Here is a 23,201-nt window from a genome sequence, read left to right on the forward strand (position 1 = left end):
GTGATCACTGAAGAAACTATAGAACTTCCCATGAGTGTAAGTGTACTTCAGATTATCGGGTTTTCTTTAAAGCAGGGATGGCAAAATATTCTCAAAGTGCAGTATCCATCATTCCTCACAGCTAACTAAACTTTCCAGGACAAATGAGAAGCAAAACAGATTAGTATTTTGCCTTGGAGATCCATGCGTTAGTGATCCTTGTAATGCATTTTGAAGGAAAAGGTATATAAATTTCAAAAATATGCATGAGTTAAAATGTATGTATTTGAAAAATACACTTATAACAAGTGTATAAATAGCATATTGATATATGTATATTTTTTGTATTTATAAGTAAAAAATATGCAGAATATAAAAATGGGATAGCATAATAATATTATCAATGTATTGGAAAATAAAAAAAACAAGAATGCCGTATTTTCTCATACTTATCCATATAGTTAATTTTGCCTGAAGCGGGACTTGAATTGTGGGTGTCCTCTTTATTGCTTGCATTTCACTTGGCCAGCAGTGTCCCCACAGTTTGAATCAGCCGGCAGCTTTAATAGAACTTGGGTTAGAAAATCCCTCCCTCCTAGAAAGGATTAATCCACTATACCATATTTATGCAAATGTAATGGGGCCCTTTTTTGGCTTTTTTTTTTTTTTTTTGCTCTGATGGTGCAGCAGGTTAAACTACTAAGCTGCTGAACTTGCTGACCAAAAGGTTGGTGGTTTGAATCTGGGGAGCACAGTGAGCTCCCACTGTCATCCCCAGCTTCTGCCAACCTAGCAGTTCAAAAACATGCAACTGTTAGTAGATCAATAGGTACGGCTCCAGCAGAAAGGTAATGACGCTCCATACAGTTATGCCAGCCACATGACCTTGGAGGTATCTATGGACAATGTCAGCTATTCAGCTTAGAATTGGAGATGAGCACCATATCCAGAGTTGGACACGACTAGACTTATTGTCAAAGGGAAACCTTTACCCTTTTTACCATATTTACATGAGTCTAATGCACCCCTTTTTTTGGCTAAATGACCATGCCAAAATTGAAATGTGCATTACATTTGTGTAATACGGGAAAGCTAGGAAAAGGCTACGATTGCTGGCAGGTGCACATGAGAGGCAGTGGTTGCCTTCACCTTCACCTCCTCCACTCCCCAGGCCCACCCCCTTCAGCTCCTCTCGTCAGGGCCTGCCACCTCACCTGGTGCAGATGGGTGGGAAGAGGATGGCACAGCCTGGCGGCATGCCTCGGCCTCTTCCATCTGTAAGCAGATGGAGGGGCTCTACCTGAGGAAGATGTAGAGGATTTGGGCCCTCGCAGTGATCTCCTATTGTTGCCTCTGGAACACCTCTGGGGATTATACCTGCGGTTCAGGGTCACTGCTTCCAAAGGGAGGGGATCTGGCACCCATCAGCGGTCATTGAAGTGTGGCCTGTGTGCAAGGAGGGGGCCTCACTTGCACAGAAGGCGGCCCTGGCTTTGGCTAGGTGTCAGGCCCCAGTGAGCAGAGGTGAAGGAGATGGGGCCCTGGAGCAGTGAAGGAGGAGGTAAAGGCAACTGTGTCTCAGGGAAAACAGGGAGGCCAGTACATGCTCCCGCTGCCTGTCCTGTGCGTGTACCCATCCACCCGCCTTTTTAACCTTGCTTTCTGTCCTTTCCACCTTTCCCTCCCTTTTTTTTCTTTCCTCCCTTTCCTTCTATTCTCCATTCCCTCTTTCCTCTCTCTTCCTATTCTTTCTTCCGTTCCTTCCTTCTGTCTTCTTGTCATCCTTCCTTTCCTTCCCATCTTTTCCCCTTTTTTGCTGCTGTGCTTTACACTTCCCAGCAAATATGTTTTGTTTGTTTTATGGTTTTGAAAATTTATGTGTGCATTAAATCCAGGGCTGCAATAGATTCAAGTAAATATGGTACATCAATTTTGTCAATATATGCCATTTCATAAATTATTCTATGCCACCAGAAATATTACATTTTAGCACCCTATCAGAACTGATTTACTAGTAAAGGCAAGTAGATTCACTTCTCAAGGATATAACAGAAGCAAGTTGGTATCACTATTTTTATGGGCTTCCTCCCTAAACAGCGGTTTTGAGACTAAGTATCTTGACCTTGCATAAAGTACTTCTATGCAAGGTCAGGAATCTGTATGCAAACACTTGTTCCAAATCCAGAGGCTGTTATAGCTCAGGTGAGGGGTCAGTAGACATTGGATAAGGATTATTTGAGAAACAGATAAGAGGACAAACAACAAAAATCCTGTCACTTTACTCTTACAATGTCTAACCTTGTCCTGTGCACTAATATATTGTAAAAGAGAAGTATTGTTAGCAGTAGCTCCTTCAGATACTGTTTATGATGGCGACAGCTTTTGTAAGCACTACAGGTTGAATATTCTGTATTGGATTTTTTCAAAATTTTCAATACTTGTACTTGCATATCTATATAAATAAAAATGTAATGTTTGTGTGTGGGATTAACATAACTCAAAAACCACTTGACAAATTGACACCAAATTTGGACACAATACACCTATTAGGCCAATGAGTGATCATCACTCATAAAAACACTGAAAAACACAGTGGAAGAGACATGAAAAGCCAAAAAATAAAAAAATACATTATAACACATGCACAAAACCACATATATTTATTTATTTACCTTATTTCTATCCCACCCATATCAGCTTGAAGGCGACTCAGGGTCACATATATACACATATACACAAACTGGGCCACAGCAACGCATGGCAGGGGATGGCTAGTACATTCATAATGAGATATTTTGGAGTTGGGGCCCAAGTCTATATACACATTGCCTAAGGCAATTTCATACAATATTTTGAGTTATTCTGTGCATGAAACAAACTTTGTGTACATTAAACTATGAGAAAGCAAAGCTGTCATTTTCTTAGTAACCCATATCGACAATTAGGAATTTTGGACCATTTTGGATTTCAGAATTCTAGATAAGAGATGTTCAATCTGTACTTATTTCATCACATCGAAGGAGTACAATGTATATGGTAGAGAATTAGCATTAGGATGCAATGAGTGTCAAGAGATTAATAGATTAATATAGCTAGGCATGATGTCTCCAACAATGGCTATCAACAGACCTCAAAGGTGGTTGCATTCTTCACCTTGCATAGTAGTAAATGCTTGTTTGGTTTTAGAAAGGGGAATTAAGTTTCCACTTCACCTTTAGCATAATCCTAAATATTCGGGAAAGAATTGTTTGTTTTGGAGCATAATATGTTCTTTTGAAAAGCACTGATAGTTTTGCAAGTAACTTAAATTTGGAAGTTTAATGTTTGCTATTATTTCTCTCATTTATAGCTTGGACAAAGCTATGGGTAATGTGTACTCAGATCTTCAAAAAGAATTGAAAAGCATCACACGAGACTCTGGATATGACAGCCTTCCTAATAAACTCAGCATTCTGGATAAACTTCTTCATACACACCCTATTTGGTTACAGCTTGGCTTAAATGACTCCGAAGCATCTGAAGTTCTACGTTCACAACCTCCTGGAGTAAGAAACAGTTTGATTTCTCTCTAAAACCAACAGAATACTTATTTGGGAGCACTCCTACTGTTATATATAACAGCCTAATTTAGTTTATTTTCAGAGAAGATGAAATACAACTATGCTTCTCACACACTCATGAACAGCAAAATAGCAATGTGCCATGCCATTCTCTCTATGTGTGGATCATGTTAGGAAGAAACTCAGAAAAGACTGGCTTTGGCCCTCTGATTGAGATAATCATACATGTTGAATTCAGCCTGGTACCTATGGCAGGCCATTGGTCCATTTAGCCCAGTACACTCTCTTCTGACTAACTGTAATTATCTGAGGGCCTTTCCACAAATCCATATAACCCAGAATATCAAGGCAGGAAATCCCACATTATCTGCTTTTAACTGGAATATATGGCAATGTGTACTCAGATAGCCCAGTTCAGGTATTTTGGGATTTTCTGCCTTGATGTTCTGGGTTATAGGACTGTGTGGAAGAGCCCTGAGTAAGGAAAAGAACCTTTCCAAAAGAAATTAAAACAGCTCCCTCCCTTTCTTCTTTCAAGAACCAATAAAAAAATTCCTGTTTAGACAGGCCGTTAGTGAAGGAAACTAAACTGGAGTAATTAGAAACACCATAATGTTTATGGACTGGAACAAAGTGCAGTATAATCTGACATGATGACACAAGAATGTGAATGTTTATTATTGTTGTTTTAAACTGTTTCTTTTATTATGTTTTATACATATCATCAATGAATTTGGATTGTTGATTACATGATTTTAATATGTTGTAAACCTCTTGGGTCCCGTGAAGGAGAAAAGTGGGATATTATTATTATTATTATTATTATTATTATTATTATTATTATTATGTGTCCGTGGTCTTTTGTCCAATATTATTGTAACTGGTGATTGGACCTGAGACACCGCAGTCAGTGTTTGTGTTCTGCCATTGAGCTGTGGCCCCTCCCAAATGGAGGGTGAATGTGAATCTGATTCCTAGCATGAATGATGTGTCTAAACCTTCAGCCCTAGCTGAGTTCCACCACTGAGTTGCACAGATTACCACTGACAAGAAGTGGCCCATGCACTTTTTGTGCCAGTAGAGAGGCTCAAATATTGTGAGGGTTAATAGAGAACAGAAACATGGCTCAGAGGCAGCGGCATATTTAATATGCTTTACTTAAATCTGTATTGTGTCTTTCACAAGATTATTTGGGCAAAACCCAAGATATATTTTGGGTTTAGGCAATACTGTATATTATTAATTGAGTAGCTACTTTACTAGTTTATAAACCTGATGAAAAAATTATAGAAGTCCAGTATGATTACTTGCATGGTTAGATTGCCAAAGCAAAGAATCAGAATGATATTTCTTTAAAATATAGCTAACATGACTATTCAAGGTCTTGCTTTTTTATAATCTCTATTTTAATAGACCTTCCTTGTTAGGAAATCCACAAAAATGCAGAAGAAAGTCTTGTCTCTACGACTCCCAAATGACTCTGGATTGTTCCTAAAGGAGTTTGCAATAAAAGAAAGCACATATAGTAAGTAGGGTGTGTTTTTTAAGAATGTGTTTCTTTCTTTGATCCTACTTTCATGAGTAGAAAAATCCATCTGTTGACTAACTATAATTTCCAATATTTATTTATTTATTGTGTCAGGAGCAACCAGACATTTGTATTACATTTTTAACAAAACAAACAAACAGACAAAACACAAAGTTTGCAAGCTTGGTAGTTGATTAAATGTCCTTTGACCAGTAGCTGGCCACTTGGAGTGCCTCTGGTGTTGCCGCAAGAAGGTCCTCCATTGTGCATGTGGCAGGTCTCAGGTTACATTGCAGCAGGTGGTCAGTGGTTTGTTCTTCTCCGCACTCGCATGTTGTGGATTCCACTTTGTAGCCCCATTTCTTAAGATTGGCTCTGCATCTCGTGGTGCCAGAGCACAGTCTGTTCAGCGCCTTCCAAGTCACCCAGTTTTCTGTGTGCCTAGGGTCTCTCATTTGGTATCAGCCATTGATGGAGGTTCTGGGTTTGAGCCTGCCACTTTTGGACTCTTGCTTGCTGGGGTGTTCCAGCGAGTGTCTCCGTAGATCTTAGAAAACTATTTCTTGATTTAAATCATTGACATGCTGGCTGATACCCAAACAAGGGATGAGCTGGAGATGCCACTTCCTTGGTCCTTTCACTATTGGCTGCTACTTCCTGGCGGATGTCAGGTGGCGCAATACCGGCTAGACAGTGTAGATGAAATTAGATGAATTAGTGAAAAAGTGATAATCTATAAAGGCAAAAAGGTTGTATTATTTAGGTTGAAATTATTTATAGTCCAGATGACAGAGCAATATCTTTTCTAGTCATATTTATGTAATTTCTAATGTCTGCACATTTGTGACACTTATTGTTTCCTTAAAAATTACTTTTCAAATGGGAAGGTCAAAAGCAAAAGAAAGATCAAAAGCTTAAGACAGCCCAACAAAAAAAATTATTTGTGTCTTGGGTTTTGGGCCTGTTCCTGGGGTTATTTGGAACACTGATTCAGAAAATTGCATTGCATAGACTGCATCAGTTCTCATTGCTTAGATACGGTGATCATGGTTTTTGGTTGTTGAGTGGATGGTAACTGATTGATGGATAGCATATGTGCTGTATCTCAAAGACAAAAACCGTTAGACAAAAACTGGTGCTATTTTTGGAATCAGCAGGTTCGATATCCCCAAAACAGGTCAAATATTTGAAGCACCAAAATGTGTAAGTCTAGTGTAATCCTTAAATTGATGTTTTCTTATTCCCGAGCTGTAGATGGTGGGAATAATGTGTATAAGGGAAGAATATTCATGATCTTTATTATTAGCTGTGTTAGTTGGGGTGCTGAGAACTGTTGTTTAACAACCTTCAGAGGACCATAGGTTGCTGACTTCTGCTGTATAGTCATTTTGGCTATTGTCAGTACACCTGCTTTTTAAGTACATTGATATGAATGTATTCAATCAGTGTAGCTCTTCTGTATTTGTTGTTGTGTTCCTTCAAATCATTTCTGATTTGTGGCAACCCTAAGGCAGACCTATCATAGCGTTTTCTTGGCAAGATTTTTCAGAGGGGTTTCCCTTTGCCTTCCTTTGAAGCTGAAAGACTCTGATTTGCCCAAGTTCCCCCAATAGGTTTCCATGGTTGAGTAGAAATTCAAACTCTGGTCTACAGAGTCATATTCAGAATCCAAACTATCGTGCTTACAGATATGTTACAGTCATTGATTTCTGTGAAGAAGTATTAGTGTTCATTAGAAAATAATGGCCTTACTTGTATTGTATAAAAGTTTTTTGTAAGATCAGTAACTAAAATAGCAAGTAATTTCAGGCAAACAAATAATATTTCCCAATATCTTATGATTTTAAGGTGTGGGATAGGGCCAGCTATTATTGTGAAATAGAAGTTTTGACTCATGTTGCAATCGTGGTTTTGTGACTATTGAGACATTCGAGAATTTTAAATCTAAACAGCCCAGTTGTGTACAACAGAATTTTGTCTGTGATATTCCAGATGGCTGGATCTGTGAACATTTTTTATTAGAAATGATAATTTGTGTTTGTAGATTCACTATTACATATCAGGTACAATTTAGCAACATTTCTCAGAACATGTATTGAGCAACTGTGTTTACTTCTGTTTTGTAGCCTTTTCCTTGGAAAGCTCTGGAATAAGTTTTGCTGATTTATTCAGGCTCATAGCTTTCTACTGTATCAGCAGGTAATGTTGCATTTCTAATATAGTCCTTAAACTGAATTTGTGGCTGAATTTATACAGGAAATAGATGCATATGTATTTTGTCAAATATATGTGGTCTGATTTTGAGAGAAGAGAGTCTGCTAGATATTATTTATTGTTCTTTTTCCAGATGTTTTTAGCTCATTAATTTCCTTCATGAAATCTCTGTTATTGATGATTCCACCTAATTATTCTAAGGGCCGTTCCAGACAGGCCCTATATCCGAGGATCCAATCCCAGGTTTTCTGTTTATCCCAGATTATCTGGTAGTGCAGACTCATATAATCCATTTTAAAGCAGAAAATCTGGGATCAGATCCTGGGATATGGAGACTGTCTGGAAGGGCCCTTAGTGTCTCAAATAAATGTTTTCTAAAAGATAATGCTCAAGATTCTTCACCATGGGAAAATAGTGCAAAATGTTGATCTCTGTGGTTGTTTGTAACCCCCAAAATGGCTCTGGATTTATAAATGCAATCTTTCACAACACGTGGACTTATCTACTTCAAGAAATACTGCCTAAGATGTGCAATACTTTCCTTGGTCCTTAATATCAGGTGTTCTTTTACAAAAGTGAGAACTTCCACAGCTGCCATGGGTCTATCTATCCCAGACGTCAGCCAAAATTCTTTCCCTATCTTTGCTGCCAACGATCATTTATCAGGACTCATGGGAAGTGAACTTGTGACCTTTTGCATGAAAAGTACATGTTATTTCATGTCCTTTTTGTTTGAGTCTAGGTAAAGTCACTTTCAGGTGATGGGCTGAGCTTCTCGGGGAGCTCTGCTTTTTCCTAGGTGTTGTGGCCTGCAGAAGTGGAATGTGCTATATCTCATAAGGTGTTTTTTTTAATAATAAGAAGGTCCTTAAAAATCTCGAATGAGGGACAGTTTCATTTTGCACAAGTTTTTCCCAAGTTGCATTTCAGTAGCTATCTTTTTGAGAAAAGGGTATCCCAGAAAGACTCTAAACTTTGACCAAGGATTTCCAACCCCTTTTCTAAACAAACCAGTAGAGAAATTGGCACAATAAAAAGTAATGAAGGAAGGACATGCGCTCATCCAAAGTTAATCTATTTAGCTAGAGTTGGTGTATATATTTAAAAACAGTGATGTGAAAGTGCAAAACTAATTAATGCTGTTATTCTTTATTTCCAAACCAGGGATGTCTTGCCATTCACCTTGAAGTTGCCTCATGTGGTTGCAGCAGCAACAACGGAAGCTGAACTTGAAGAGGTGGCTCAGCTAGGACTAAGTAAGTACGCCTACTGGTTTGCACAATGTTAATTTAGAACTACCTCAGCAGAACCGTTAAAATCAGAAGTGATTTTAAAGTGATATAAGCATCATGGTCTTCATGGCTCTAAAATTTAGTTAGTGGGAAGGTGGCACAGTCTTGAAGGTGGAGAGAGGCTTAGACAGTGCTCATATAATCCTTGTCACAGTTAATTTCCTTGGAGAGCCATGTCAAGAGGTAAACTGTGGAAGTATTAGGTAAACAACCCAACTCCCATGCATCTGATAGTGTACGGCTGACACACATTCCATTTTCCCTATACTTTTTTTTACATCAGATTGGAAGACTGGTAACCATCCTCTAAGCCAGTGGTTCTCAACCTGTGGATCCCCAGATGTTTTGACCTTCAACTCCCAGAAATCCTAACAGCTGGTAAACTGGCTGGGATTTCTGGGAATTGTAGGCCAAAACACCTGGGGACCCACAGGTTGAGGATCACTGCTCTAAGCTAAAGTGAGAGCAATTGGATCATCTGCAGCACATCCTCTTTATCCCAAAAACACATTTGAAAGGCCAGTGCAAGAAGGAATAGCTTTTAAATGGCGAGTTGGTGCACTGTTGAGTTCTGGGGGATTGATTAGAGAAACCTGGGATGACCTGGGGACTGCACTGATGGGCTGTGTGTGCACCCCATGGACCTCCCAGTTCTTGCTTTAAATGCCTGGTTTTTGCTCTGGGTCATTCAATTGCTGACCTATGTTCTAAGTGCATCAGGAAGCCACTGGAGCTCAGTGGCTGGAGCTCAGGATTACAAGGCAATGCAAAGGTAATAAAGGTGTAACACATTTAGCTTCCCTTGCCTCATCCCTTCATCCTCTGCCAATGCACTCTGCTTCAGCAGGGTATATTTGGTTTTGCTTCATAAAGCAATCTCATTAGGTCAGTCAGACTCCAACTTACTTAATATCACACAGCAAGATATTATAGTGTTCCCTCACTTATTGAGGGGGTTACATTCCAGGACCACCCACTATAAGTTAAAAACCGCGATTAGGGACTTTATACTGTATATGTACAGTATAGCTCCGCCCATTCCTCTCTCCCCTTCTTCTCTCTCTCTCTTCCTCTCCTCTTTCCCCCTCCCATCCTCCCTCCCTCTCCCCTCCTCTTGCTGGAGCCACTCTTCTCCCTCCTGCCTTGCTTTCCCACTGGCATGGGGCTCTCACCTGGTCACCCGAGGAAGAAGCCCCAGCGGAAGCTGCCTTGACGGCCCTCTCCAGGCTCTTTGCCAGCCACACACACACCTCCCTTGCAGCCTGCACCTCTGTCAGCCAGGGTGACGCTTCCGGCTTCAGAGGAAGAAGCCCTGGCAGAAGCTGCCTTGATGGCCTTCTCTGGCCCTCTCCGGGCTCTTTGCCAGCCACACACATGCCTGTCTGTGAGTAACTCTACTACTCAAGTCTGTGGCAGCATTTATGCAGGAGAAACAACACACTTTGATAATGGGTATACAGTGTTCCCTCACTACTTGTATATTAAATTCTTTTTTTAAAAAAAAACCCATGAAACAGCGAGTCTGCGTGAAGTGAACCGTGAAACAGTGAAGGAACACTATACATATAGTTTCGAGATTTAAACTTGTTACAGATCAAATTTAACGTTTGGGTTTATCACATTGACTTAGGATGCAAATTTTTAAACATCCCTTATGTTGTAAATGCAGCTATATATAATAAATGTATGATGACTTTGTCAGCTCGAGTATTGCTAAGCTCAAGAAACTTCTGATCTGCTAAAACTACTGCTGCTATTGTTTTTTTATTTATATTTTAAATGCTTTTTTACTTTTTGAAATTACCCAACAATAAGCTTGCTGATGTATTTGAAAATAGTACACTGGATATTGTTCCATTATCTGGACGAAGGCCACTAGTTGTCGCTAGAAAGAGGAGATAGTCTATTGTATGGGGTGGAGGGTGGGTTGAAGGAGGAAAACAATTTCCACCATTTTTCTGTTATTCCACCCACCCATGTTCCCATCATTGAAACAACCCTCCTTTCGCTCCTTTACGATATGGGAAGCGGGGAGGGGGCATAACCAGAAAAAAATGGAGGAAATAGTTTTCCTCCTTCAATTCCCCCTCCCCATAAAATGGACTATGCTTTTCTCTCTAGCGCCCTTTAGTGGCCTCCACCCAGATAATGAAACAGTGCTGTCAACTGTTCGCATTTCTGTCTTGTTAAGCTTAGTTAGCAGAATGTACTCTGGGTTGAATGAAGATTTTAAAACAAGCATTCTGCAGAATTCCGATATTCTGTTCTAGATCCATGTAGAAATATCTGGTATTTTTTTCTAGATCACTCTAGAAGGAATAGAGATGGTCTTTCTTGTCTAGTACATGAAGGAGTTTGCCCCTTTTGCCCCTGCTTTAAAGCAGTTCTTGTGTTTATATATATTGTATCTCTCTCATTAGCTCAATCAGTAAGAACAAATGCTTAGTACAACTTAAGAATTAAAATCTGCATTTAAAAAAAAAGATATATTGTGCTACACAGGTAGGATTATGATCTTGTTATTCATCACTCATCCACCAAAAACAATTTAGTTGTAAATGGTTCAGACACTTAGATGTGAGTGGGTGTTAATGCACGTGTACAGGCAGTGTGCAGTCAAATGATCTATACGGTATGCTGGAAATTATATATGCTGTGGAATATTGGTCATACCATTTGAGTATATTTCATGGTATGTATGCAAATATATGTATCAAGTGTAGTGTGTGCATTCCAATTACATAAGAACTTGTATATGCAATATTTAAAAAGCCATGATAAAAGCTTGTAAATAATACATGGTATAGATAACATGGATACATATTATCTCTTTCGACACATGCCTCTCTTTCAACACATTCAAACTTGAAGATACACAACTCAATTAGAAGTGGAGGTGGAGTGGTGCCAGGGTTTGTTGGGTTGAAGCCCTCACATTTTTAACTAGCAGAAACTAGGGCATAATTGGCTGATCTCTTGGACTTCCTTGGCAACTTTTTGCTGAGCTGACATCTTAAAGCAATCGGAAGACAAAATTCGTAGAGAAGAGCTATATTAGTGACAGAATTGAATTATCCTCTTCAGGCGTGTACCTGGAGGGGGGAGGGCTTGAGGGCTTCAGCCCCCCCCCCCCCATTCTCAGAGTGGTCCGCGAGAAGGCCTTACTGGTACATTATTTGAACTGTTATGTTTATTCATATCATGATCTGATCACCATGCTCAATATATCCCATATGCATAGAGGTATTCGGATAACAATACAAAAGGTTTGCTAGGGTAGATCCTCACCCCCCCCCCCCCGAATCAAACTCAGTTCCCCCCCAAATCAAAATCCTGGCTACGGGTCTGATACTATTTGAAGGCTTTGCCCCCATGTACCATTTGCAAGGAAGCCACAGGAAATGTTTCATGATATGCTTTGAAGTTTTTGAGAGGTATCTGGTTAGCCACAGCAGGAAATATTGTGGTGGACTATATGGTTTTTTTAAAAAATGTGTGCCACAAGAATTATGCTCTCTGATAAGTGAAGCAATTTCTGGATGCCCTAGACTAGAGTATAGGATTCATTTTGAAAATGTCAACTGGGCTTACACAGAATCAGACCACTGGTTGAGCTCATCATTGTTTGCTCTGACTGGCAGCATCTCTTCTGATTCTCAAGTAAAGTTTTCCAAGGCCAAAATTCAGCCGGAAAGCTTCTTCGTGTAAAGTATATGTTCTGCTGCTGAGCTATTCTTTCTCACTAAACCAATTGTTTTCTTCCAAAAAGAAAATAAATTTTCCGAACAATTAAACAGGATCACATTCATAGCTATGATGTAAATCACATTGCTTCCAAGATTTTAGATGGAGCTACACACGAGTGATTTACAGTACTAGAAATGCCTGTTATTTATTTTGCCAGCACATATGGATTCATTCATCCACACTACTAAAGCTTTTCCATATATTTTGGTTCAGTCACAAGTGTGCCTTTTGCAATGTGCTTTAAGGATATGGTTTGGCTGGGTTAAGGAGTTTATTGGTAAAAAGTTGTAATTATTTTCCCCCTTCAGTTGTCTCCAGAATATTCAAAGGGAGATTTTCAGGGGTTTCAGTACTCCCTAGAGCCTAATGAACCTTTAGATAAATACCAGATGACTTGTCTAGTAAACCATGGTTTTGTTGGAGCCCTGGAGACATTTTAAAATCCATACGTCTGATCTCCCGGGGCTTTGTTTTAAAGGCGGAAGGGGAGGTTGACAGAAAGGATCAGATTGGAGGTTAAAGAATGTGGTTAAATCTTTTTTCCTTCTCTATGACATTTTTGTGATTTAAATCCTCCTATGTGTAATCATTTTCCTTCCCCATAGGAGAAAACATAAAAGCACCATACTGAATATCTATATGTACAATCTCCCCCCCCCCCCTTTTTTTTTTTTGGTCATGTCAGTAGCGACTTGAGAAACTGCAAGTCACTTCTGGTGTGAGAGAATTGGCCGTCTGCAAGGACGTTGCCCAGGGGATGCCCGGATGTTTTGATGTTTTATCATCCTTGTGGGAGGCTTCTCTCGTGTCCCCGCATGAGGAGCTGGAGCTGATAGAGGGAGCTCATCCACACTCTCCCCAGATTCGAACCTGCGACCTGTCGGTCTTCAGTCCTGTTGGCACAGGGATTTAACCCACTGGGGGTTTAACCCAATCTTCCATGAGTGAGGGGGGAAAACATTTGGGGAAGAGGTAAACCAAATGAAGGGAATAGCATGGAAGCAAAATGGTTCATCCCCACCCTGTACTGCTTGACCTCAAGTGGCTGCTTTTAACTTTGGGAAAAGAAAGCCATGGGGTAATCTGTTACGTATCCTGATGGAGGGGAATGCCACTAGGATTTTCCAACAAACTGTCTTAGTTGGCCCTGGGAAGAAAGTTAAAGAACTCTTTGTCTGAGAGCAAATGTTGTTGAGTAGAGTATTTTGAGCACTCGCTGCATAATATTTGCATTCTTACACTAACTGAATAATTACTTTCAGATTTTTGGAGCTCTCCGGCTAACAAGAGACTGCAAAATCCTTCACCCCTCCAGAAGCCTCTCCCTTCAGAAAGCATTTCTAAAGGTTCCCAGCAGCTCTGCCTCATAAATGGAGTTCATTCTATAAGAACCAGAACGCCTTCAGAGCTGGAGTGCAGCCAGACCAACGGAGCCTTGTGTTTTATTAATCCGCTCTTCTTGAAAGTGCATAGCCAGGATGTCGGTGGAAGTTTGAAAAGGCAGTGCCCAAGAACTCAAGACGTGAATGGCCCAGAGAGGCCTCGTTCTCCCCCACCCAGGCCTCCCCCACCTTCTATTCATAGCCTCCTTGCAAGTCCTCAGCTGTCCAGGACTGTAAACCAGCCCAGTCTGCCAGATACTGTTGACAGCATCAGACAAGGGAACTTGGATGTGCTGCAGAAGAGGCCAATTCCTATCCCACCGCCTCGCCTGAAGAAGAAGGCACTCTCTCTAGAGACAGAGAGCAACGCAAAGAACTCGGCTGTAGCTGGGCTGAGCTGTAACTTAGTGCATGGCTCAGAAGCAGCAAGCATTCCAGGTGGAGCCCCGCCTCAGCAAAACTTAGCAGAGAGCAAAAAGAGCTTAGCTGCACACTCTGAGTCACAAGTGCAGTGGAATGGAGGCAGGCAGAGACTAAGCGATATGAGCTTGTCCACATCCTCCTCTGACTCTCTGGATTTTGACAGGAGCATGCCGCTCTTCCCGTACGATGGGGACACGAACAGCAGCCTGGAAGAATACGAGGGGGAAAGTGATCAGGAGAGCATGGCACCACCCTTGAAGCCCAAGAAGAAAAGGACCAGCTCCTTTGTGATCCCCAAAATTGTTAAGTCCCAGCTGCGGAAAGTGAGTGGGGTTTTTAGCTCCTTCATGACCCCAGAGAAGAGGATGGTCAAGAAAATAGCCGAAATGTCTCGAGACAAGCGCACCTACTTCGGTTGCCTGGTTCAGGACTATGTGAGTTTCTTGCTGGAGAACAAGGAGTGCCACGTTTCCAGCACAGACATGCTTCAGACTATCCGGCAGTTCATGACCCAAGTGAAGAGTTACTTGTCTCAGAGCTCTGAATTAGATCCTCCCATTGAATCCCTGATTCCGGAAGACCAAATAGGTAAGCAAGCATGCGGCTTGGGGCACCTGTCAAAAGTGAAAACAGGCCATTCTTGTCATTACTGGCTTGAAAAGTCTAGATCTTTTGGCAATAGCTGAATTAACAATTGGGTTGCTATGAGTTTTCTGTGCTGTATGGCCATGTTCCAGAAGCATTCTCCCCTGATGTTTCACCCACAACTATGGAAGGCATTCTCAAAGGTTGTGAGGTTTGTTGGAGACTAGGCAAGTGGGGTTTATATAACTGTGGAATGTCCAAAGTGGGAGAAAGAACTCTTGTCTGTTTGAGGCAAGTGTGAATGTTGCAATTGGCCACCTTAATTAGCATCGAATAGCCTTGTAGCTTCAAAGTTTGGCTGCTTCTTGCCTGGGGGAATCCTTTCTTGGGAGACAATTAGCTGGCCCTGGTTGTTTCTTGTCTGCAATACCCCCCCCCTTTTTTTTAGTGTTGTTCTTTATTTACTGTCCTGATTTTAGAGTTTTTTAAATATTGGTAGCCAGATTTCATTATCATCATTTCCTCCTTTCTGTAGAAATTGTCCACATGCTTGTGGATTTCAATGGTTTCTCTGTGTAGCCTGGCATGGTGGTTGTTAGAATGGTCCAGCATTTCTGTATTCTCAAACCTCTTTGGAAAGAAGAAAAATCCTAGAACGCTTAACGTTCTAGAGCTGCAATCTTTACCTAATTACTTGAAAGTAAACCCTGTTTGAACTGTTTGAAAACATACAAATGCAAGTAGATCAATAGGTACCACTCCAGCAGGAAGGTAACAGCGCTCCATGCAGTCATGCTGGCCACATGACCTTGGAGGTGTCTATGGACAATGCTGGCTCTTCGGCTTAGAAATGGAGATGAGCACCACAGAGTCAGATATGACTGGACTTAATGTCAGGGGACAACCTTTACCAACCTTAAACCCTGTTTGAACACAATGAAAAGAAAAATGTGGGTTTTCATAGTTTTGCATAGCTTTACATGGTTGTAAACCTGGGGCCATTCATTAAAACAGGTAGGACATCTGATGAAACGTACACAAAATCAGCTGTGAGGCCAATGTCGAGTATATTTAATCATATCTCATATATTGAACATCTTTTTCTATGGGGGCTAGTACTTTATATTATTCTTATTGAGTTGAAGATTACATTATGGAGCTACAAATGGTTTTTAAAAATTTATTTAAAATGCAAGATGCTTTGTTTTTAAAATGTGCAGCAATGTTCAGAATCCCACAATTCAGCAGTAAAAACAGAACAATAATAATACATAAGATCTGGAAAAGACTTTAAAGCAGACCTGAATTTTAAGTGACTGTGGAAGGCTGTCTCTCAAAAGTTACTTCCTTGGTATGAAGTCCATCGTCATTTGTCTCCAGTGGCTTGAAGGGGAGCTTCAAAGCTGTGTTCCCTTGGGGCAAAATACTTCTACTTATTAGCTCATTTCACTGGACTGTTTTCCTCTGCTTTGCTTTGGTGTTCTCATAATTTGGTGGATGTCCAGCACAGGGATTATTATATCATGCTTGCTGATAGCTGAGTACTTTCTCCGGGAATGGTTAAGTTTTTCTGTATTGAAACTTTGTCCTGTCCTGAATCAAATAGCTGTTTCCACACACATGACTCATTGTTGATTTAGTGTTAAGGGAATATGTTGCTAGTAAAACAACATTCTTTGGTTATTTTTTCCCCATTTTTTAAAAAAAGTTTAGTGGCTTACTACTGTATGTTGAGATTTGTAGCATTCTGAAACTACCTTTGTGTTTTGTGTTTTTAAAATTGCTTCTTGTGGTTTATTTGTGTGTTTGGATTTTGCTCTTTACTGGAAGGATGTTGTTTAAACTGTGTAAGCTTGGTGGATTGCTACACTGATAACTTCTTTGAAAATGTTAATCACTGTGTGCACAGGGCATTGTCTTTTAGCTGAGTAAGTTGGTTGAATAATTAAGGGTCTGTGAGCAATTGCTAATTATGCAGAGAGGCAGTCTAAGCAAGCAGAAACTGTGCTTTTGAACAATTTTGCTGCCTTCACCAGTCTTGAGGCCTGATTGAAACCACAGCAGAGCAGACACATCAGATGTTTCTGATTTTAGCACAGACTATGTGGCAGATGGATTGAATCATCACAGACTATATAACAAAGGCCAGCCTACTCCATGTTACCCCATATTTTATTTTGCCATATTCAATTTCTCTGTTTTTTAAAAACAGAGATGAGGGAATTAATTGGCACTAGATAAATAGATGCATGCTCTTCTTTCTAGGCAAATCGTGCCATTTCCTGTTTGGCCTGACTTTGTGTCTGGCAATGTGATACCTCTAAGACTAGGCATGCTTAAAATAACCACCAAGCAATTATTCCCTGGCAGTATTATTATTATTATTATTATTATTATTATTTACAGTATTTGTATACCGCTTTTCTCACCCCTAGGGGGACTCAAAGCGGTTAACACACAAGTAATGGCAAGAATTCAATGCCAGTACAAACAATTACAATTATACACTACAATTTAACATAAATCAAATTAAAAACAATACATCCATAAGCAATAAAACAATCATTAAAACAACAAAACAGTCACATCTGTCGAATCGCCATTCCAGTCATAGTCTTTCCGAAATGCTGCATTCATTTACTTCTCCTGCCCGGAGGAAGGGAGCGGATCTTACCTCATTTGGGGGGCCACCGCTGAGAAGGCCCTGTCTCTCGTCCCCGCCAGGCGCATCTGTGCTGTTGATTGAAGCAAGAACAGGGCTTCCCTGGATGATCTTAGATTACGAGGTGGGACGTAGAAACCTTTGTGTGTTAGTGCCTTCAAATGGCCTGTCAATATATGGCAACACTGAATTTTATAGGGTTTTGTGAGGAATATTCAAAGGCGATATTGTCAGTTACTTCCTGTGAAATATAGCTTATGGCACCTGGTTTCCCATCCAAGTATTAACCAGGGCTGATAATGCTTAGCTTTCAAGATCAGAAAGGGCCTGGTAACTGTAGGATTTTAGGCCTTTTAGAAGGAGATACAGTTGAGAGACCGTAACCAGTGGCTTGTTGTGAGGTCATGTAATATAGTACATTATATCATGTTATTTTAATATGTGTATGTTTTCCACGTGCTTCACATGCACACTCAATAGCTTACCAACCTGTTCCTCAAATAGTCAAACCGTTGTTGGCCTTTGCAAATTTAGGATCTGAGCATGAAAGCCACCCAACTGGCCTTGCTTGCAGTTTGCTTTTCTGTCCAGGAGTTGTGTTCTGAAAGACAGTGCAATAAACTTAGAGAGCCCACACTAAATTGTCACAAAAATTGCCCATGATAGATAAATTTTGTCTTCTTTTATTTGTTTACTTTTTAAAGCTGTCCAAACCCTTTTCCAGTGCTGGACTTAACTTTCTTTTCTGAAGAATGCCAGGATTTTTCAGAAGTTTCTGATAACACATTGTAACAAGTTTTGAAAATGTTTCTGTTTCTCATTTGAAAGTGTTATTTCCTGTTTTCCTGTTTAGTTGTGCGGTATTAACTTTGAAAGTAGTTGCTATACTCCAAAATCTTCGTTTTTGTGGCATAAACTATGTTGAAATGGTTGAGACTCTGTATTTTCGAAGGCTTTCATGGCCGGAATCACTGGATTGCTATAGGTTTTGTAGGCTGTATGGCCATGTTCTAGAAGCATTCTGTCCTGACATTTCACCTGCATCTATGACAGACATCCTCAGCGGTTGTGAGGTGTCACAACCGCTGAGGATGTCTGTCATAGATGCAGGTGAAATGTCAGGACAGAATGCTTCTAGAACATGGCCATACAGCCCAAAAAACCTAGAACAACCTGGTTGAGACTCTTATCAGATATTTATTGAAAAACTAAAGATAGCAAATGTGCTGCAGAATATCCCACAAAAACAGTATTTGCAGTTTAATAAACCTTTTCCCATGTTTTTAGCATAGAACCAATTAGGAAATAACATTTATAACCCAGGAACAAAAATGATGTTACATAGTGTAATTAAATAAATGCAACTTTTCTTCCTGACATATCAGCATTTTGTTTTTATATTGAGAAATCTTATTTTGTGTGGTAGGGAGGATGCCCTATGATCTTCCATGGGAATTGCTCTCTTCCCCTGAATGTGCACACAAATGTCTGCTGTCAGTCCAAGTATTTACATGTCTGATGTTGGGAAGGGCAAGCTGCCTTCGTCTCATCCTTGTTCCCACAGCTCTCCCTGCAGTCCAGACTCTACATCTCCCGTTTAGCAAGAGCATCCAATGCATCTTCCCTTCTTACTTCTCACCGAACAAGCATGATATCCATCAGGTGCAACTGGGCAATGGGACATTGGCCAACAGCTCTTCTTCTCACTTGCTGAGACGTGATAGGCCAGGAGTTCCTCATATAGTCCTGGACAGAAATGTAATAATTGAGTGAGAATTAAGGACCTTTCCCCCCCAAATTCTTACCACCCAAATGAATTTTTCTTTCAGCCACCACATTTTTAGCATTGGAGTGAGGGAGAGGCACTGAAATGCATAACATCTACATTTATATTTGCTGTGTTTGCATAATTTTTCTGGGTTACTTTGCCTACCCATACTATTTTGATACTTGAATATTTCAAGTTTCAAGGAAAATTTCATTGAGAGGGGAAAGTTATTGTTGGGGGGCAGTGCCCACATTCCCCTTAGCTGCACTCCTGCTCCCCACACAGTATTACACCGTGAATATTTCTCCTTGAAATTAAAGCTTCGATTTCTAGCAAGTAGCCAATATTTGTGTCAGTAGCAGTACCCTTTCTAACATCCCACTAGCACTAGAGTGGGTCATATTGTCCCTGCTACAATAGTCCTCTAGCAAACAATCCTGAGTGGCTGCTTCTCTGTCTGCATGGGTCAAACAAATCTTTGGTCAGTCATATGCCAGCGTGAGGAACAACTTTCTCCAGTATGGAAACATCATTGATCACTACTTCGCCCCTCATCCTACAGCTAATTTTGTAATTGAGGAGTGAGAGATTGAAATAAAATGTTTCAAAACAGCTGTAGGTGAATTGAGGACTTTTCCCCCGTTGGGATGCAGAGCATCTTTTTTGCATCTTCCTAGTCGCTTTGGTTTTTTTTTTCACGAAGAACAGCAACAACAGCTGTTCAGATTGTCCTCATGGGAGATCATTATTGTAGAGATAAACAAAGGGCAGCCTATTTAAATTTAAATGCTTCATAAATTCTTGTTGTTGTGTGTCTTCAAGTCGTTTCAGACTTCTGGCAACTGTAAGGCAATCTTGTCACTGGGTTTTCCTGGGCTGAGAGTGTGAGATTTGTCTGAGGTCATCCAGTGAATTTCCATGGCAGAGTGGGGAATCAAATCCTACTCTCTGAATCATAGTCCAGCACTCAAACCACTACGACACACTGGTTCCCTTTTGTAAATAAAGTGACGTATTTCTGACATAAAATATAGCAGAGATTACTCCCAAAATACCCTGAGACAATGCAATCCTGATACTGCCATTCCCACCATTTATTTGTGGAAGAAAAGCTGGTCTTCCCTCAGATGCTTTTAGAAGTGTTAACATAACCCATAAACCAATGCCTGTCTCACTATGCGTGAAGGTACTTCGTTGATAGTTGATTGATCTGGTTCCTCCAGACCATAAAGATCTGTAGAATTCTACACAGGATGTTGAGAAGACCATTTTGCCCCTCAAGCAAGACAGAACAACCTGTATGGGAACCGAGGTTTTCAATGCACTCACTAGATCCCATCCATGAAATTCATTAAAACTAAATTTGAATGCAACATGTTAGGTCTTACCTGTTTGCAGAGCAACTTAAGTTCATGCGGCGGGTTGCATTATACCCGATACTGCTTCACCACCCTGGGTTTGATATCTGCAAAACAAGCATTATCATGGAGGTAATTTCCAAAGGGTGCTGAATATGTAGTTGTTTTTTGGTATATGCTGGGAGAGAGGCAGGCTATATATAAAAAAATAAAATACAGCTGTTCCTCCATATTCACTGGGTTTAAGGTCACAAAACCCTTGTGAAGTAGAAGAAACATTAATAAAAACTGCTTATTAAACTACTTCTCTAGGAGGCCCTAGGTCCTCAAGCATGATTGTATGGTCAACTTCCACCAAAAATTTACCATAAAATTACACTGGAGGACCTAGAGATTACTAAAGAGCTCAACCTTAGGAATCTCTATGTCCTCAAACATGACTCTTATGGACAGCTTTTGTTGGAAGTTTACCACAGAGATGTAAAGGAGAACCTAGAAATTCCTTAAGAGAACATTTCTTTAAAAACCATGAATGATCCCAAGATACGATTACTGTGATGTCTGTGACAATAGGGAATGCTTCTCTTTTTTTTACCTGGTTGATGCAGTGTCTTCATTTTGTTTTGGTTAAGTGAACATGAAGAGGAGGGTGCCTGTGGAATTACATGTAATTTGTCTGTCAAACACTGCTCCGCAATACAAGAAGTAATGGCACACAAGTGAGAGTGAATGGTACAGACCATAGTGAATGTCTTGCCCATTTTGAAGGGAAATGGGGTGGACTGAGGAGACAGGATAAATGAAGGAGATGCCCTGAACTTGTGGATATGGCAGAGTATTAATTGAATGCAAATCAGAAAGATTAATAATGTAGACAAAAGAATCTATAAATAGACAAGTATTATCACCATACTGCAAATGGGAAGGGTCTTCTACACTGACCATACCAAGCTGGGCTATAGGGTCAGTGTAGAAACACCTTCAAACGTTGCTTTCTAAGCTTAGAGTAGAGGTGTGCCTAAGGCTTCTCCATAGTGACTTTATTGGAGCCCCCTGTGGTGCAGTGGGTGAAACCCTTGTGCCGGCAGGACTGAAGACTGACAGGTTGCAGGTTCGAATCCAGGGAGAGCACGGATGAGCTCCCCCTATCAGCTCCAGCTCCTCATAGGGGGACATGAGAGAAGCCTCCCACAAGGATATCAAAACATCCGGGCATCCCCTGGGCAACGTCCTTGCAGACAGCCAATTCTCTCACACCAGAAGCAACTTGCAGTTTTTCAAGTCGCTCCTCACACGACAAAAAAGTGGCTTTATTTGGCACCATTGAGATTTACTCAAGGGAGTTTCTAATTTATAGTTCTTAGAGATGGCATTATGATAACATTTTCTTGTTTTATATAGAAATCTTATATATTCTTGGTACTAAATTGTAAAATCAGTGAAATTGGCATGCTCTGGAATTAAAAACATGGTGCTTGCACATCTCCTGGTATAGGTATTCTACTGTCAGTGCTAAAGTGGTAAATTGCCTATGGTGGGCAGTTTGACAAGTGTCAAGAATGTGAAAATATGTATAGATGCAAACACCAGAACATCATTTGAAGCTTAAGAACTTCTAATCTAAAATCATGACTCAAGGCTCAGAACTTCAGAATTTTCATTGTCTGCTGGGAGTGCTTTGATTGTATATTCCTGTGTGGCAGGAGGTTTACTGGATGGCTCTTGCGGTCTCTTCTGGCTCCATTAATACATGGTAGCCTATCACCGATTCATTGAAACTGAAGAACCAGAAAACTGCAGAGAAGAACATAAAAGAAGTTTGTAAATTCATGGTCCTGAGTCAAAATAATGGCTTCTAATAAATAAGGATAAACTGAAGGAACTTATGATGATGCAAGATCATTCGGATTTTCCTCTCTCCTCATTGTGCTGCTTTGAAAGATTGTGAAAGAGTATTTCAGTACAGGATGCAGATGGGCATTCCAGAAGTCACAGGGAAACTGCTCACCCTATCAAAGCATTTCCGCTTTCCACTTTCAAGTGGCTAATATTAGGTCTGCAAAGTGCTTTAATTAAGTCACCTTACTTCATTAAAATTTATGTAGGATTTCTGTTATTGCCTGTCAAGTTAGTTCTTCTGATAAAGCATGATGGAATTATGCACTGGTTCAAAATACATGCATGCCTGCCGTCCCAAGCATGCATGTCTATTATAGTAATAGAATAGGATGACCAACAACAAAAAATAAAATCTCATTTAAAGAATAAAATACCACCATCAATAAGTACATGAAGACTTGTTTCTTCTTTAGCCTGTGGATCCTAATATGTACCAGTCTGTGAGGTGTAATAGTAAGTGTCTGAATATTATCTAACAACACAGAAGTTTTAAGAAGCTTCTGAGACAGATTGGTCTGTGTGATGCCAATGAGAATTCATTATGCAATGTCTTCATTCTGAAAGAGCTTTTAGTTGCATGCCATCTGTAGTGACTGGCTAATTTATGATTTTAAATTTTGGATGTATTATCTATACACCAAATGGCACTTGAGGAACTAACAATAATAATATTCAGCTAGGTAAATGTTTCCCATTGACATTAAGTCTAGCTGAGTCCAACTGGGGGTGGGGGTGTTAGTGCTCATCTCCATTTCTAACGCGAAAAGCCGGCATTATCCGTAGACACCTCCAATGTCATGTGGC

The 23,201-nt window shown here is 40.3% G+C and overlaps 1 protein-coding gene across 3 annotated transcripts in view; it reads left to right on the forward strand.

Moving 5' to 3' along the window:
* RIN2 (Ras and Rab interactor 2) overlaps positions 1–23,201 on the forward strand; it is an 83,083-nt gene that overhangs the window by 39,764 nt on the left and 20,118 nt on the right. For 2 of the 3 annotated variants that reach the window (XM_060774092.2, XM_060774090.2), the window contains exons 4-8: positions 3,329–3,524; positions 4,953–5,064; positions 7,194–7,266; positions 8,446–8,537; positions 13,583–14,713. In XM_060774092.2, the coding sequence (XP_060630075.2) occupies positions 3,329–3,524; positions 4,953–5,064; positions 7,194–7,266; positions 8,446–8,537; positions 13,583–14,713 (1,604 nt within the window). Of the gene's footprint in view, positions 1–3,328; positions 3,525–4,952; positions 5,065–7,193; positions 7,267–8,445; positions 8,538–13,582; positions 14,714–23,201 lie in introns of those variants that run through there. The other variant, XM_060774093.2, reaches the window with a different exon arrangement.

This window comes from Anolis sagrei, chromosome 4, assembly GCF_037176765.1.
Source record: "Anolis sagrei isolate rAnoSag1 chromosome 4, rAnoSag1.mat, whole genome shotgun sequence".
In the NCBI taxonomy this organism is placed as follows: domain Eukaryota; kingdom Metazoa; phylum Chordata; class Lepidosauria; order Squamata; family Dactyloidae; genus Anolis; species Anolis sagrei.